The 19099-nt window shown below is 43.6% G+C and overlaps 1 protein-coding gene across 5 annotated transcripts in view; it reads right to left on the bottom strand.

Moving 5' to 3' along the window:
• LOC147017607 (aryl hydrocarbon receptor nuclear translocator 2-like) overlaps positions 1-19099 on the bottom strand; it is a 248876-nt gene that overhangs the window by 122717 nt on the left and 107060 nt on the right. For all 5 annotated transcript variants that reach the window (XM_085847344.1, XM_085847348.1, XM_085847345.1 and 2 more), the window contains exons 6-8: positions 10899-11001; positions 1234-1299; positions 816-901 (exon numbers count right to left, since the gene is read on the bottom strand). In XM_085847344.1, the coding sequence (XP_085703470.1) occupies positions 816-901; positions 1234-1299; positions 10899-11001 (255 nt within the window). The remainder of the gene's footprint in view (positions 1-815; positions 902-1233; positions 1300-10898; positions 11002-19099) is intronic.

Consider the following 19099-nt stretch of genomic DNA (forward strand, 5'->3'; position numbering starts at 1 on the left):
TCAGTGCATGTCCAAATTCATCACCCTGAACCTGAGGCTGAAATAATTAATCAAGCTCATAATTTTAACCTTTTGAACCCTGAGCTCCTTGGATTTCCAGCTCCCCTACCCTGGGCTCCCTGGAGAAAAATACAGCCATTTGGATAAATGGAGGTTTGAATCGACACCGGTAAACTGGCCACACGAATATATGGAGGTTTGAATAGAGGCTGGTAAACCGGTCACTCGGATATATGGAGGTTTGAATAGAGGCTGGTAAACCGGTCACTCGGATATATGGAGGTTTCAATAGAGGCTGGTGAACCAGCCACTCGGATATATGGAGGTTTCAATAGAGGCTGGTAAACCGGCAGCTCGGGTATATGGAGGTTTCAATAGAGTTTGGTAAACCGGCAGCTCGGGTATATGGAGGTTTCAATAGAGGCTGGTAAACCGGCCGCTCCAGAATATGGAGGTTTCAATAGAGGTTGGTAAACCGGCCGCTCGGGTATATGGAGGTTTCAATGGAGGCTGGTAAACCGGCCGCTAGTGTATATGACGGTTTCATTAGAGGCTGGTAAACCGGCCGCTCGGATATATGGAGGTTTCAATAGAGGCTGGTAAACCGGCCGCTCGTGTATATGGAGGTTTCAATGGAGGCTGGTAAACCGGCCGCTCAGGTATATGGAGGTTTGAATAGAGGCTGGTAAAATAGCCGCTTGGGTTAAAAGGGTTAACTCTCTTGCTCCATTTTTCTCTCTCAGACGCTCTTTCATATCACTTTATATTGGCATTCTTTCTGAACCACAGGTTGTGTATGTCGACAGTGTATTTACCTGCCGGAGGCCAAGCCTTGATGTACCCTGTGCAGTGAACCACAGCATACTGCGGTTCGCCTTCCTTCACTGGCCCAAGGCTATTTCTGTCAGTGCACATGGAAATAAGCACTCAAATATTTCAAGGTAATCTCTCAAAAGCAGATTAATGAGAATAATATGGACTGATTGGGCATTAATTGCATACAGGGTATGGTGGGCTTAATAGTCAATTTCAGAAATGAGGTTTGCATACAATGCTTGCCAGGTTACACGAATGGCAAAAAAGTGAGCTTGGTGACTTATCTCAAGAATATTTTTACCAATTCCTTCCCAACTTTCCCAGAAAGTATGTCATGCACTTCTTGTAAACTTTTGTTAAAGATGGATTCAGAAAGTTTTAAGCTCATGTTTGCATTAAAATATTAAGAACTCATACCTGCAACGGTTCCTCAGGTGACTGAGTCGATTCATGGCAATGGGGTCCACTGGAGAGCTTCCACAACTGCAAATGGATAAAAGACATTCAAAAGAAGAGAGCCATAAAGAGACAGAAAGAAATGAGAATGATGATAACACCTTTTAGTTGCAAATCTTTGGGGAGGAGGAGGACATACTGGTAATGGACCAAAAAAAGTGGAAACACCAGAGTGAATGAGGGACACCAAGTAACGGCTTTTACACTGGTGTGGCCCATGTGTTAATTTAGCAAATAACATCCGAGCATGCTTAGGGTCATGTATAAAAATGCTGCACAGGCCTGGTTGCCTATAATTATGGCTAACATGGCTTCAAGAGGAAACCTCCTCCCAATGCCCCCATCCATAGAGCACATGTGGTCGCCCAATCGCTTGAGCATGACACTGATGCTATCCATCTGTAATGGCCTTCTCGGTCAGCAGATCTGAACCTAATCGAGCACTGATAGGATATTCTGGAACGATGCCTGAGACAGCGTTTTCCACCTCCATCAAACATATGTGAGTTGATTGAATTTCTGCTGCATCCCTCCTGCAGAACTCCAGACGCTGGTGGACTCTATGCCACGGCGCATACAGGCCAGACTGGCCGCACGTGGTGGCCCAATGCCCCACTAAGTGATTTTATATTGGCGTTTCCACTTTTTGTCCACTACCTGCATATGTACATGTTGGAAGATTTGCAGATCAGGATTCATATTTCAATAGATGGAGGTACGTTATTGACATATAACACCAGTATATGTCAATAACGAAATAATAGTTTATTATAAGAAGGTACAGGACAACGAAAATAAGAATAAGAATAAGAAGGGTAAGAGGATAAGAAGGCACAGGGAGTGGGGGGGGGAGGGGGGAGTCTGGCAGATTACTTATATTTATGCAATTTTCAGGATTTCCCAGGAGTTTCAAGTATTTGGACAAGTTTTCTCGGACTTTCCCGAACAGGAAAATGCTTTTTCATTTTTCCAACTATTTCAAAGAGTTTCAGGGACTGTGTGAAACACACACACACACACACACACACACACACACACACACACACACACACACACACACACACACACACACACACACACACACACACACACACACACACACACACACACACACACACACACACACACACCTCCATCCTTGGCATAAGGTCATCAAGGGTGAACCACGAGATGATTGATGCCTGGTATTCCTGTGAGATGGCAATTAGCTGACACATCGACTTGTATCCCGCATGCAAAGAATTACATAACATTACGATGGACCACCACCAAAAATAAGCAGTGTACAATAGTCACATGGATTTTCACAAATTCACATCAACACCTGTCTTGGACATTGTGGTTTCTGCCTTAATCGCTTCATCAGAAAGAAAAAAAATGAATATTACACTAGGCCCGTAATCTAAAAAGTTTTTGATTCCAAATTTAAAGAAGGGTACTTTTCTCAACATGTCAATTAATTTGTCCAACTCAACATGTCATGAATGATGTCAAACTTGATTGACATCATCAATCAAAAGTTTAGAGAAAGAGAGGGAAAGAAGAATTTTATTGAATCACAAATTTCAAATATAGTGTGACTCAAGCTTTGGGATTCTCCAATTATAGTGTAAAAAAGAATGCATCATTTTCATCATTAGAGTCAGAGCAATTAGAATGAAGATGGAAGAGGAAGTGGAAGCAGGAGGAGGAAGTGGAGAAGAGAAGAGAATTAGAGAAAATGTGACAAAATAATGAGAGAAAGTACCAAAACTGCAGACTACAATCTTCACAAAGGTTTCCATTACATGAAAAACAAACAAAAATGATTCAGAATCTGAAGGAAGGGCCAAGAGAAAACAGTAAAGGAATGAGGAAAGGAATATTACACTAGGCCCATAATGTAAAAAGTTTTTGATTCCAAATTTAAAGAAGGGTACTTTTCTCAACATGTCAGTCAGGTCAGGTCAGGTTAGATCTGTGACCTGCTACAGGTACCATGTAAACCTGTACTAACTTGTTCCATGGTCGGGTTGGCGGCGACTAAACCGTCTCCCCCACCAGGTTTTCAGGTGAGGAGGGTGTTTGGATATGGACACCCAGCAGGATTAAAAACAAAACCTGCCAAAGGGCGGAGGAGCTCCTTGTGAGCCAACGGCCATCCATATCTAGTGCCCAACTGTGTCTGCGGACGTCCTCCTGCAGTTGGGTTACTTTTTTATAAGGAGGTTGGTGGCAGGATTTGCACTTCGGCCACCGTAAAACCCTTCATTCCGCAAAACACAAAAACGCAAAAAAAATCTGAAAACTCACTCCGTGGGAGTACCTCCTCTGCAGCTTCCCTTCGCAGGGCAGCTCACCGGATGACGGGATTGGGGCAAAGCCTTCGGGACCCCCAATCTTTGATGATAGGAGGGAAACCACGGGGTAACACCCCTGGGTCAGATTGCGGGAGAGTGTGTCGGAGTGGTGCTGAGGTGTCGTCCACCAGACGGCGGTCTCCTTGGGTTAACCTGAGGCGGTCCCTTCGGGTGGGTGCCTGGAATGTCCTACCCCTAAGAGAGGATGATCACCTGTCTGTTATCATCTGAGCTCAAGCGTTTGGACATCGGGATTGCAGCTCTCTCTGAGGTTCGGAGACCGGATTGCGGCGAGATAATGGTGGGTGGTTACACCTACTATTGGTCTGGTCGCTCTGATGGTTACCATACCCAAGGAGTTGCTGTAACTGTGTCCAATAAGCTGACCCCAATGATAATTGAGGTAACACCGGTCAACGAGTGTATTATGAGATTAAGGATTCGTCACTCCTTAGGTGTCATTTCCCTGGTCTCTCTTTATGCTCCGACTGAGGCGAGCGATCTCACCGTGAAGGATGCATTCTACACCACGCGCGAGTCTGTGGTTGATCAGTGTCCCAGACGAGATACACTTCTAGTCTTGGGGGATTTCAATGCATCGACTGGAACTGATAGGGATGGTTATGAGGTGTATGTTGGTCCCCATGGGTCAGGAACTATGAACCAGAATAGCACTAAGTTCCTTGACTTTGCAAGAAGTCATGAACTTAGGGTGGCTGGTTCATGGTTTCAGCACCCACAAGCTCATTGCTGGACTTGGTATTCCAACGCTGGCGGTGTGGCAAAGGGGATTGACCATGTCCTCATTGACGGTCGTTGGAGGATGATCCAGAACTTCAGGGTCTACCGGAGTGCTCAGTTCCTCAATACTGTCCACAGGCTTGTTGTAACAACTCTAAAGCTGCACCTCAAATCCTGGAGAATGGTACCATCCCAGCCTAGGCTGGATGTTGGCAAGCTCAGGGATGAGAGAGTAGCTGAGGAGTTTGCGAACAGGCTGAGTGGACACTTGGGGGGTCTGGGTGCTTTGGGGGGTCCTGAAGAGTTGTGGAGTGCCTTCAAGACCAGCGTCCTTGATGTTGCCGGTGGATGTCTTGGAACTCACCGCAGGGCAAAGAAGAATTTTGTCCCTCAAGGGACACTGGATACCATTGACCAGAGTCGCAGGGCCAGGCTGAATGGTAGAGCTGAGCTGTTCAGGGAGCTGAGGCGTAAAACTGTACGTGCACTGACGGTGGACAAGGAGGCCTATGTGCGAGGAATCTGTGAGCGGGTAGGGCATCACCTGTGGACAGGTGATTCTCGTCCCGCTTACAGGGGAATTCGTGCATTGCGTTCATCCAAGCCCACCCTCGGAGCACTGCAGTAAGAACAGAGAGTGGCAAGCTCTTGACAGAGGAGTCTGAAGTGAAGGCCCGCTGGGCCGGTTACTTTGAGCGGTTGTACCAGGCTGATCCCCCAGCTGTCGAGTTGGATGTCAAGGGTGTCACAATCCCTGTTGCTGACCCTCGAATCAACTGTGGTCCACCTTCGCTTGTGGAAACACGGGCTGCGGTCAACCAGTTGAAACGGGGCAAAGCTGCAGGGATCTGTGGCATCCATGCTGAACTTCTCAAGGCTAGTGGAAATGCTGCAGTCGTGTCGTTGCATGCAGTTTTGTGCTCTGCCTGGAACACAGGCATCATCCCAACTGATTGGAAGAGGGGCCTTGTTGTTCCTCTCTGGAAAGGGAAGGGTGATCGCCAAGACTGCAACAACTACCGAGGGGTGACGCTGCTCTCAGTGCCGGGCAAGGTCTTTGCTCGGATAATTCGTGATAGGGTTCGCCACCATCTGCTTGAGCACCAGCGTCCGGAGCAGTCAGGCTTCACACCAAAGAGGTCAACGATTGACCGTATCCTTGCTCTTCATGTCCTCACTGAACGCAGACGAGAGTTTCGGCAGGGGCTGCTTGCAGCCTATGTTGATCTCTGTAAAGCGTTCGATTCAGTGAATCGGGATGTCCTCTGGAGGATTCTTGGTCTTCGTGGGGTGCCACCAAAACTGATCGATCTGATGTCTGAACTCTACTCTGGTACTGAGAGTGCTGTGAAGTGTGGTGGTACCATCTCTGACTTATTTCCAGTTGTTACTGGAGTTCACCAGGGGTGTGTACTGGCCCCCACACTTTTCAGCACTTGTACGGACTGGATTTTAGGGAGGATGTCGGAGAGATCAAGCTGCGGTGCATCGTTTGGGAATGTCAAGATCTCGGACCTTGATTTTGCAGATGATGCAGTCATCTTTGCGGAGACTTTAGATATCCTTTTGGGGGCCCTCGAGATGCTAAAATAAGGAGTCGGAGCGGCTGGGATTATGGGTTTCTTGGGTCAAAACTAAGATCCAGGCATTCGGTGACATCTTGGATGCTGCTGTCCTGTCTGTGTCTGTTTGTGGTGAGGATGTTGAGGTCGTGGAGAGATTCACTTACCTTTGCAGTGATATTCATGTCTCTGCTGGCTGTGAGTCAGAGGTCAATCGACGTCTGGGTCGGGCCTGGGGAGTCATGGATTCACTGGATCATGGGGTGTGGCGCTGTCGGTACCTGTGCGGGAGGACGAAAGTCTGAGTCTTCAGGTCCTTGGTACTTCCAGTCTTGCTCTATGGATGCGAGACTTGGACTCTGACCAAGGATCTGAGACAGAGACTTAATTCCTTTGGTACCAGGTCTCTTTGGAGAATCCTTGGCTATCGCTGCTCTGATTTTGTGTCCAACGAGCGGTTGCTGAGAGAGACTCGGATGAGATTTGTTACCTGCATAGTCCGTGAGCGTCAGTTGCGGCTGTATGGACATGTGGCTCGTTTTCCTGACGCTGATCCTACTCACCAGATTCTCTCAGCGAGGGAGTCTCATGAGTGGAGGAGGCTAGTGGGCCGACCACGTGCCTCGTGGTTGCAGCAGGTTGACCATCATCTCAAAGAGATGGGGATGGGCCTGGCATCTGCCTGGGGGATGGCCAGACGGAGGCCCCTGGAGTACCGGCGGAAAGTGGACGCAGTGACGTGCTGTTCTGGCACATGCTCCCATACCTGACCTGACCTGATTGATATTGGTAAAAGCTAAGAAGTTAATAATAAATTATTTATTAATGCCTGTTGCTTCCATGACAAGCTAGTTCTCTTCCTCAGAAGTGTTAGGAGTTGTATCATGGTGACACTGCATTAAGTTCATTTGGGGACAGTTCTGCATCATTGTTCTGCATTCTGTTCAACAGAAAATCATCATCTAGAACATACTATGCGAGGAGTGTGAAGCATGCCTGGTGTTGGCTTAATGGTTTGGGTGGTGGGCTTCAGATCCTATGATCTTGAGTTCAAATCCCACTCGGCTGTTGAATTAATACCAAGTGTGGTTGACTCTGCCTGTCATCCTTCTGAGGATGGCCAAATGAGTGCCAGCTGACTGGTATCGTATGTCGGAGTGGCGACCCGTCCAGGATTGTGCCCAATAGCCAAGGAGACTGCTTCGGCAGCACCAACGCTCTGCATAGAGTATGGTCCCAATGGATGGATGGATGAATTGTGAAGCCAAGCATGTTGGCAAAACATCTAAATGGTTGATCACTTAGATAACTGAATGCTAACTTGCTATAAGGCAACAATACAGGTTGTCTTTGATTGTGACACACAAACACACAAACACACACACACGACCAAATTTCCAGTTTTCCAGGACTTTCAATACAAATGTTTTCTGTACCAAATGACATTGAAATAAATCACAATAATAAGAATGAAATCTTGTATTTTTTCTGTTATTCCATTGAATATTTTAGAAATACATGTATCCCTATAGCCAAAATATACTAGTTTAGCGTGTTATACCACAGAACTATTCCAAGTTGTACTTTTGGAACATTAATCCCCAGCTTCTGTCACAGCTCTAAGACTCTCAGAAGGTTTGACAAACAATCTACAGATGTATTCGGTTCACAGATTGAATATTGTGAACAGTTTGGTCACTTTGCTCCCAATAACAATTCTGTGAACAGTCAGATACAAGAAAACATCAGATATTCATCAACTGGAGGGTCTTCTCATCAAGTTATTTTTGTAGTTCCTTCAACTCTTCTTTGTTTGTCCTTCACAGACCTGCGCAAGCTGTTAGATATGCTGATGCAAATTAAATTACTGTTCTCCTCAGCCTTTCGTGCTGGTTCAGAGGTTAACCGGAATCGCCCTCGCTCGTAGTGCAAAACCAGATCATTCACAACGCCTTATGTTTTCTGCACATTTCTTTACTTGACGGATATTAGAATGTCTGCCCAGTGATGCCACACACTCTCCCCTTGACAACACCTATCCAAAACCTCCACTTTCTATGTCAAAGACATCACTTTCCTCGACATTTTTGCACTTGGTTAACCACTAGCAACAGTTTTCTTCTTGGGAGTCATGATTAAAAATGACTATAATGGCAACAAGTCTGAAGACGACAATGGTTCACGAGCGGTATTTGACGATGTAGATTGTTTCAGAAGTTAAGGATGAGACAATATGATAATTTTTGACCAAGTTATAAAAATGATCAACATGATGTGGTACGAGTGACAGGTTATTAGCTGCAAAATGTCGAAAACCCAGTTTCGTTCAACAACTTTAAAAAATTGACCTTTGCATAACCTTTAAAGGTCACAAAACAATGTTGTGGACATTAAAATAACGAAACAGTATACGTGCTATAGCTTATTGGAGTTAGTTCGTCGAAGAAGGTCGAAAACCCGGTTTGATCCCACAACTTTGAAAATTTGACTTTTGTGGCCTTCAAAGGTCAAAGGTCAAGGTTTATGACCTTTGGTGAAAAACTTCCGCTGGAAAATTCCAGGAACAATATAACGTCATATAGGCTATATGGCATTTCGCATTCCTTGGATTATCAATACTTTGATGAAATCAGCGTAAAAACAAACTTGAAGGGGGTGCCACGGGCAAGGTATTCGAGATAGAGCAAAATGGTTTGAAGACTTTAGGTGGGGAATGACCTCAAGAATATGCATAAAAATATTGTTATCCTAGCTCTCAAAGTTTGGGCGGTCGTATGATTTTTATGTCAAAATTCACAATTTTCTAGGTTTTTGACCTTGTGACCTTGACCTTGGGACGAAAATTAAAAATCAGACAATGACAAATTTTAGATAATTCATTTTGCTATTCAAATACCGAAGAACCCATTCCATTCAGTCAATTCCCGAGGAGAAGATAGATTTTTAATCCGACTACCCCCTAAAAATGGCTATTTTGAGGGCGTGGCTCCTCCCGCAATGGGTGTAGCACGCCCTCATCCAGGAAAACACAACTAGACATTGATATCAAACACATAACCAAGTTTCATTAAGATCGGATCAAAGTCCACGAAGTTATGCTCTGGAAAGATAGACACACAGACATAACAAATATAGTTGTTACTCTGGCTGGCGCTCGTGAACCAATAAGAAGGCACAGGACAATGAAAACGGAGAATCACGAGACAAAAGATAGATGGACACGAAAATAGGCAGAGAAATAAATAAAGAAAGCACACTTTTCCTTTCCCTTTAAAATCGACAGTGCACAGACAAAGAAGCTACTTCCTGTTTAATTGGGAGTTTCTGTAAGCACTTGCATAATGTATGCACGACCCAACGTCATGTCGTAAAACTATTCATTCACATGTTCTCCACTCTCAACGTGTGGAACACTGATCATCTATATGGCTGCCCTACAAGTTGCTGCTGCTTCAGTTTATCCGCTATCTCTTCACTTGCTGGATGCTACGCCTCTCTGCTGGAAGTCGCAGCTCATGTGGGCTGAAGACCTGTTTATGGTGGCGCATTTTTGATTCCTGGTACTGGTATCCTTTAAAAGACCTCATCTGGCACCCTTTATTGTGCCACTCATGGCCATTTTGATAGGAATATATTTCCTGTATTGTGTTTTCGTTAAGATCTTTTGTCCTGGAATACTCTGTTTTCGTCGTCCTGTGCCCTTTTATAATAATCTGTTATTCTGTAAAAGCACGTTTTGTGTGGTGACCCGTCATTGCAGATTTTGCGTGTGAGAAACCATTTTGGCATGGCTGTCATGGTAAATCCCTGGGCGATGTTAAAATTGTTTACGTTCTCTTAAAAAGGCCAGTGGAATTAACAATTCCAGGTCTCCACACACAATGTGTTTTTATGAAATAATAGTTTATGATAAGAAGGTACAGGACAACGAAAATAAGCATAACAATAAGAAGGGTAAGAGGATAAGAAGGCACAGGGAAAAGGGGGGGGGGGAGTCTGGCAGATTATTTATATTTGTGCAATTTTCAGGATTTCCCAGGAGTTTCAAGTATTTGGGCAAGTTTTCTCGGACTTTCCCGAACAGGAAAATGCTTTTTCATTTTTCCAGCAATTTCAAAGAGTTTCAGGGACTGTGTGAAACACACACACACACACACACACACACACACACACACACACACACACACACACACACACACACACACACACACACACACACACACACACACCTCCATCCTTGGCATAAGGTCATCAAGGGTGAACCACGAGATTATTGATGCCTGGTATTCCTGTGAGATGGCAATTAGCTGACACATCGACTTGTATCCCGCATGCAAAGAATTACATAACATTACGATGGACCACCACCAAAAATAAGCAGTGTACAATAGTCACATGGATTTTCACAAATTCACATCAACACCTGTCTTGGACATTGTGGTTTCTGCCTTAATCGCTTCATCAGAAAGAAAAAAAAATGAATATTACACTAGGCCCGTAATCTAAAAAGTTTTTGATTCCAAATTTAAAGAAGGGTACTTTTCTCAACATGTCATGAATGATGTCAAACTTGATTGACATCATCAATCAAAAGTTTAGAGAAAGAGAGGGAAAGAAGAATTTTATTGAATCACAAATTTCAAATATAGTGTGACTCAAGCTTTGGGATTCTCCAATTATAGTGTAAAAAAGAATGCATCATTTTCATCATTAGAGTCAGAGCAATTAGAATGAAGATGGAAGAGGAAGTGGAAGCAGGAGGAAGAAGTGGAGAAGAGAAGAGAATTAGAGAAAATGTGACAAAATAATGAGAGAAAGTACCAAAACTGCAGACTACAATCTTCATAAAGGTTTCCATTACATGAAAAACAAACAAAAATGATTCAGAATCTGAAGGAAGGGCCAAGAGAAAACAGTAAAGGAATGAGGAAAGACAAAAATCTGAAATATAAAAGGAAAGAAGAGTAGTAAACTGATGGTATACCGCATGCGGCAGATGAAAGATCGCCGGGAGCCCATACACATTCTCATGGAGGATTGCTGGCCTTCCTTCTTCACCGTCCCTGTCTTTAGGTCTAGAATTCGTCCTGAAGACATGTAAAGTGCAAGAATCATGTAACCAGCAGCAGATGCAAAGTAATGACGAAAAATGCTACTTCTACCCCTCTATCCAGCACTCTTGGGGATAAAAAAAAATAAAGGATTGCTACCTCAGAACCATCTACATATAATAATGTACACAAAAATGACATTTTTAAACTACCCTCCTCCTTTCCCTAGCATTTCCCTCTCCTTCAATCCCCTTCTTCCATACCTCATCCTTTTTTTCTTCTCCTTTCATCCCACAAAATTCCCAACCCACTTCTTCCCCTCCGTCTGCTCTATCATCTTCCTTTCCCTGTTTCTTCACTCCTTCCACCAGCCAGACCCACAACTCAATACACAATTTTTTCAAAATTACGCAATCCACCTGAGAATGCTCAGCATGCATGCACAGAAACCCCTAGAAACAGCAGTGCTCGGGGTACCCTAAAGTATATCGTGTGTGCAAGAGAAGGATTGTTCCCTAAAATGGCACACAAAGCTTCTAAAAGAAGCCGAAAATACTTGGAAAAGTAGCTGAGAGAAACAGGTGAGCCTTTGCACAACTAAATGGCAGCTACCCATACTGAAAACTCCCAATGATGTGGGCAAGTGCAAGGCCCGAGTGGACGGGTGTGTGCTACCCAGACCCGATGGATCATGACCAGTGAATGGACATTGAACCTTGTGGGAATGCATCCTGCGAACATGGTCGGCTTGGTGATTTACTTAATGGACGTTTGCAATTGGACAGATGATGCTGTCCATCATTGCCAAGTCACAGTAAACAACTCTGACAAAGGACATCTTTAATACATGAAAACACACAAAGCTTGTGTATCTTGTTTGGGTGCTTCTGAACAATGATGGGAACGACATACTGTATCTGGGGCTTGTGAATGCGCAGGATAAGTTTAAAATTAACTTTTGAAATGATGATATTTGCTATTAATATTGTTTGTGGAGGGGGGTGGAGGGGTGCAGGGATGGAAGCTGTGAGGGCTGTTACAACTCTATTGTTTGTTTCTCTGATTTTAGGGCCACAAGAGAAATTAAGTCGAATTTTGCATCAACTGTATTGCTTAAAGGAGAGGTGTGTGTGTGTGTGTGTGTGTGTGTGTGTGTGTGTGTGTGTGTGTGTGTGTGTGTGTGTGTGTGTGTGTGTGTGTGTGTGTGTGTGTGTGTGTGTGTGTGTGTGTGGGTATAGAAAAGGTCAGGAGGGTGGTGTAGTATTATATATATATATATATATATATATATATATATATATATATATATATATATATATATATATATATATATATATATATATACATATATACATATGAAATTTTTTTGTAGTCAGGCTCGTTCCAATTGCCCGGTCCGAATCCTGATTTCAACTTGACAATTACAAAGTGTTATTTTCTGGTCACAAAACTTGTAAAATAAATGGAGTGGCAATAGATATTGCAGACAGAGGAAGAGAGATGAAAACTCATCAAGAGAGGACATGAAGCGGCTTAATGCCGACTTCCAACAACAAGCTAGGAAAGACAAATAATTACGTAAAAGAGGCATGCATAGAGATAGAAAGTGACAACAGAGCAGGAAAAAGAAGTGATCTTTCTAAAGTATCAGAGAGATCACAGGAAAGTTTAGGCTTCCCATTGGTCCTTAAGCATACTACAGGAAAAAAATCTGACAGAATAAACACAAGTAAAACTAAAAGGGCACTCGGTAGAGTGCATACCTCTAACACGCAATGCCTGATCCACGAGAACATGTCGGGCCCAATACATTTTTGAAATATCATGCTATACGACACTACATCGTTTTTGGCCCTATCTCTCAATGGTGAAGAATCACTTGCAAATTAAATAATTCTCGCATCCAGATCCAGATTCAGATCTTCACCAAAATCGAATCAATTTGTCCTTGTCACACACCCAACCTGTCCACCAAGTTTCAACCGATTCCATCCATAACTTTTTGGTGATATCGTGTTATACAGGGTGTCCCAAAAAAAAAATACAACTTTTCTTCTGCAAAGAGGATGGTCATAACATACATTTTTAAAAAAGATATATGGCTGGATAGAAAGCTGAAAGGTTGAAGTTTATTATACCAATGTCAAAATTGCCACCAAAATTTAAATTTTGGTATCGAATCGTCGTTTTCTTTTGGACCACATGTTCGACGTAGGCTCCACGTTGTCAGATCACTGGCTGCAAACACGGTCATGTTCTCCATCACCTTGGGAAACGTTTCCTGAGGAATGTTCTGGATTTCTCGGTGGATGTTTTCATTCAGCTGATCAAGAGTCTGAGGCCTAGGGTTTCCATAGATCCTGTCCTTGAGATACCCCCACAAGAAGAAGTCTGGTGGAGTAAGGTCAGGGGAATACGGTGGCCACTCAACGTCTTCGTAGAGGGAGATAAAGCGGCCCTCAAAATGTTGGTTGAGAAAACGCCTTGTTTCCCTGGCTGTATGGGGTGGTCCCACATCCTGCCGGAACCACTGGGATCTCATCTGGATCAGGTTGTTTCTGCTACGGGCCTGAGTACGTAGCTCAGGCAGATAGAATTATTGAATCATTTCACGATAGTTCCTCTGGTTTACCGTGCAAGTGCGTCCCTGGTCATCTTCAAAGAAGTATGGAACAATTATCCCATACCAACCAACCGCCACCCACACGGAGACCTTGAGAACAGATTGAGGCACCAGTTCAGTTGATGCATTACCAGGATTTTCAGTTCCCCAGTACCGAAATTTTGCTTGTTTACCTCCCTGGACAAGTGACCATGGCATTCGTCCGTCATGTGAAGTTTTTTGAGGAAGTCTGCATCTTCCTCCAACTTTCCTGAGAACCAATTTGCAAAGTCTAGTCGTTTGCATTTCTGTTGATCAGTAAGCACCATTTCTGTTTGAATTTTGTATGGAAAGGCATGAATGTCTTGGCGAAGGATCCTCTGAACGGTGCTCTTATGAATGTTTGTCTTGGCAGAAAGTCGTCAAATCGATTTTTTTGGACTCTGAACGACCGCCTGTCTCACCATTTCCACATTTTCTTCACTACGACTGCTCCTCTTCTGACCACTGTGACCCTTGTGAAGGTCACAGATGGTTCCCACATTGGTAAACTTTGCGATGGTGCACTTTATTGTCTGAAAGTTTGGTGCAGGGTGTAAGTGGATACCGAAATGTCTCGAGTAAAGACGTTGCACCTGTATGACACTTTTCATCTGTTGCCAAAGTTCAACAATTTTCGTCCGTTGTTGAAGGTTCAGTCTTGGCATTTTTATGGCACTTGCTTGGTATCAAAATAAACTTCAGGGTCTCTGCAACAAGAAATGAAGCATTATTGACAAAATTACTGCTTTTTTAGGATCAAACGAAGCATTTTAAAAGTTGTATTTTTTTTGGGACACCCTATATATAATTTTGGTCCAATCTCTCAATGGTAAAGAATCACTTTAAAAATTCTAGTAGCCGGATGTGGATCCAGATCATCACCAAAATCAAATCAGTTTGTCCTTGTCACACACCAAACCGGTCCACAAAATTTCATCCGAATCCATCCACAACTTTTTGAGATATCCGGCACACAGACAAACATACAGATTGATAGATAAACAGACAGACAAACAGAGAGAGGTGAAAACATAACCTTCTTTCACCTTCGGTCATGGGGGAATAAAGATGGAAGAACTACACCAAAACTCTATAAAAACGAGATAGCAATATGATGGCATCCTTCAAATAAAGAGAATATGGGCAAGAACCAATTGTGATAGAATGTGAGGTATGTATAACCTTGAAAGAGCTGGCACATGGAATAGTACCAGGTGCCAATGAAATTCCAATGGAACTCTTTAAGGTAGTTTGGGAGGAGGCAATCAAAATTTTAACAGCTATCTGTACACAGATCTGGAGAAAGATTGTTTTGGCCTAAAAAGTGGAAGGAATCGGTCTCCATACCAATGCCAAAGAAAGGGGATGCAAGAAAATGTTAAAATAACCGAACCACTGCCTTGATTTCATATGGTAGCAAGATATTACGAAAGAACATTCAACACAGAACTGAAGACTTCATTAAGAGAGAAATGCTCATTGAGAAAGCAAGTTTCAGAAGAGGAAGAGGTCCCAGCGATGAAGTCACAAATCTGAGGTGGATCATGAAAAAAGCAAGGGAATAGCAAAAGATGGTGTATCTCTGTATAAATAGATTATAGTTATAGTAAAGCTTTTGATTGTGTTGATCATAAATTGATGGAGATTATGCTGAAAGGAATGGGGATGTCGGAGCACCTGATATGGCTGATAAGAAGCCTATACACTAAACATGAAGATACAGTAAGAACAGGGTCTGGAGAGACAATTTTTTTTTATACATCACCTTGGCCCGTGGAAGAGCTAGGAAACAGAACAGACCAAGATACAACATAACAAAGGGACCAATAGGAGAAAGGGAAAACACCAATAGTAGTGTGGAGGTAAAATGTAGAGAGAGATGGACAAACAAAGAATGCAGGTTACGAAGAGGGGTAGAGGAGAACACAAGAGGTGGACAAGATGGAGAAAAGATCATGGCTTTGGATGGGGGATGACCTATGATGGTGGTGAACAGCTGTCTTGAAGACTGGGAGAGAAGAATGACATTGAAGAGAGTGTGGAAGAAGATTCCACAGGTGGGAAAAGAGAGGCATAAATGAGTGAAGGTGAGCAGTGGTTCTGGATTTAGGCAGTTTCACGAGGACAGGGTTTGCTGGTGGACGGCATGAATCCGGCAGATACTTGGGCAGGAAAAAGCACGTAGAGGGCAAAGGGTGCAAGGCAAGACATGAGGTGGAGGAAGACAGAGACCAATGACCTATCGGTGATGGCAAAGTGATAGGCCCAGAGGCTCAGCTTCATCACAAGAGATTCCAATGATATTGAAAGCCTTGGTTTCCATGGTGTCAAGCTGAGCAAGATGTGAGGCAAGGAAGCCAGCCCAGAGGTGAGAGCAGTACTTCATCAAGCTGCGAATGAAAGCCTTGTATGTGGATAGGAGCACAGGTGTGCCAAGGAAAGACTTCACATGATGAAGGATGCCCAGTTGGCATCTGGTTTTGGAGCCCAACTCTGAAATGTGGCTTGCCCAAGAGAGATCATGGCTGAGAGTGAGACCCAAGAGTTTGAGTGACTGAACCTCTTCAGTGTGTGTGTGGATTTCTCAGAATTGAAAGACATGTTCTAAGTGTTTGACTATTAAGTGATTTTGTCAAGGACGGAGGAGAGGGACGAGGCTGCTGTCTGTCTGTCAGAAGGATGAGGGATGTTGCAGCACAGAGTGGAGTCATCAGCAAAGAGATAAAGAGGATTTTCCAGATCCTCTTTATCTCTTTGCTGATGCTGATAACAAGCCTGTACACTAAACAAGAAGATACAGTAAGAACAGGGTCTGGAAAGACAATTTTTTTCGGACTGCAAGAAGAACTTTTAAGACTTTTAGGAGTTTTTTTTAAAGACTTTTAGGACTGCTATGGACTGCAAGAAGAACAAACAAATCAGTCAGTGAGATCATTGATGAATATGAGGAATAAGATGGGGACAAAGACACTGCCTTGGAATACTTCAGCCTCATCAGGGAAAGTAGAAGAAAGGGTTCCGTTGAGAGCCACAGATTGTCTACGAGAGTGGAGGAAATGAGGTTTCCTTTTTGGTTTTCAATGGGAAAAAGGATTTGACAGGGATGCATTCTTTCCCCTTTCTTGTGCAATATGTACAGTAAGTACATCATGAGGAAATCAAACTTAGATGACACAGAGGCTGGAGCATTGACAAAGATATGGAATTCAAAGATGGAGCAATACAAACCAAGAGGAGACTGGTGAATGCTCTGGTATTTCCAATTACAATGTGTGGAGGTGAGTCAGGGACATTTAAAAATAAGGAAAGGAATAAGATTTACAGTTTTGAAATGTAGTTTTGGAGACAAATGTTAAAAAAAATCCCATGGACTGCAAGAAGAACAAACAAATCAGTGCTTCAAAAATGAGACCACCATATACAGGTAATAGACAAGCCTGGTGTTGGCTTAGTGGTTATGGTGGTTGACTTAGGATCAGAGGGTCCTGAGTTTGAGCCCCAATGGTCACTGAATTAACAACAGGTGGGGTTGACTCAAAAAAATGTTGTCCACTACCTTTACATGAGAAGCACTGATGCTGAAACAGAAACTGTCATACTTTGAACACTTCATGCAAACAGAAAAGGAGAGTCTGGAGAAATCAACCATGCTGATTATGGTTGAATGAAGGAGAGGCAGATATTGTATGTGCTCGAAGAATGGGGTGGAGGTTGCAACCAAGCTGTCTCTGCCAGAGCTCAGTAAAGCAGTGTAGGATAGAGATGTCTGTAGAAATCCGAAAAGGACCGATATGTCCAATGTTTTACTAACTCATGTAAAAGTACACTGATGTCTCCAATATTTCACTAATTCATGTAAATGTACACTGATGTCTCCAATGTTTCACTAATTCCTGGAAAAGTACACCGATGTCTCGAATGTTTTACTAATTCATGTAAATGTACACTGATGTCTCCAATGTTTCACTAATTCATGTAAAAGTACACCGATGTCTCGAATGTTTTACTAATCCATGTAAATGTACACTGATGTCTCCAATGTTTCACTAATTCATGTAAAAGTACACTGATGTTTCCAATGTTTTACCAATTCATGTAAATGTACACTGATATCTCCAATGTTTCACCAATTCATGTAGAAGTACACCGATGTCTCGAACGTTTTACTAAATCATGTAAAATGTCTTGATTCTCTTCTCCAATGGGGTGATTTCCGATCATCAATTTGGTTTCACACCAGGTCACTCGACCCTGGATATGCTGATTCTGCTCTCCCAACAATGGATGGAGGTACTCAATGCCAGACATGAATTCAGAGCCATATCGCTCGACAGATCATGTGCTTTTGACATGGTCTGGCACCCTGGCCTGCTCATCACACTCTTCCCATAGTATCCAAGGCCATCTTCACACATGGATCACAGACTTCCTCTCCTGACGCAGCCATCGTGTGGCCCTAAATGGAGTTCTCTCATCCCCCCTTCCTGTCCAGGCTGGAGTTCCTCAAGGCAGCGTTCTGTGCCCTGTTCTTTTTATGGTTTTCATCAATTATCTTTCCGACTCTCTGGAGAAATCTATTTATCTCTTTGCTGATGACTCCATCCACTGTCGTACCATCTGTCATCCCTCAGACCGGCAAGCAGCAGCTTCTTCGCTGTTTGCAGATCTGGATAAAATCACAAACTGGTCCAACACGTGGAACATGTCTTTCAATCCTGACAAATCTCACTCTCACTATGTCTCTCCAAAAGGACCAGTTGGAAACCTCCCCCCCCCCCCATCTACTTTCTCAACAATATTCTGGAAGAAGACCTTTCATTCAAGCTTCTGGGTCTCACTATCTGCCATGATCTTTCCTGGGAAAGCCACATTTCCAACCTGGCCACCAAAGCCAGTCACCGACTGGGCATCCTCCATCGTGCAAAGTCCTTCCTCGGCCCACATACAAAGCTTTTGTCTGCAGCCTGATGGAGTACTGCTCTCCCCTCTAGCCTGGTGCTCCTGCCTCTCACCTTTCTCGGCTTCACATTGTGGAAACCAAGGCATTTCGGATCATTGGCATCTCCCACGATGAAGCTGAGTCTTTGAGCCTCTCACTTTCTCACTGCAGGCAGGTTGGTGGTCTTTCTGTCTTCTACCGTCTCTTCTCAAGTCTCGCCCCCCCTCCCCCACCCTCTGCCCTGTCGATGTCCCCATCATATTTATGCAGGGCGCTCAAGGTCTGCCAACAAACCCCTTTTGGTAAAACTATCAAAATCACAAATCACTGCTCACCTTCACTCTTTCATTCCTCTTTTTCCCCGCCTTTGGAATAAACTCCCACACTCTGTGTTCAATACCATTCTTCCATCCAGGCTTTCAAAACAGTTGTTCACCACCACCTCTTATCTTACCCCATCCAAAACCTTGATCTTTTCTACCCCTGTTAATCCACCCCAAACGCACCTCCTTCAAATCACATGGTTTCCTTCCTGAAAGTCCCTGTAGTGT

The sequence above is a fragment of the Eptatretus burgeri genome, chromosome 11 (genome assembly GCF_056783735.1).
Source record: "Eptatretus burgeri isolate ZD-2024b chromosome 11, Ebu_testis_v1, whole genome shotgun sequence".
Taxonomy (NCBI): Eukaryota; Metazoa; Chordata; class Myxini; order Myxiniformes; family Myxinidae; genus Eptatretus; species Eptatretus burgeri.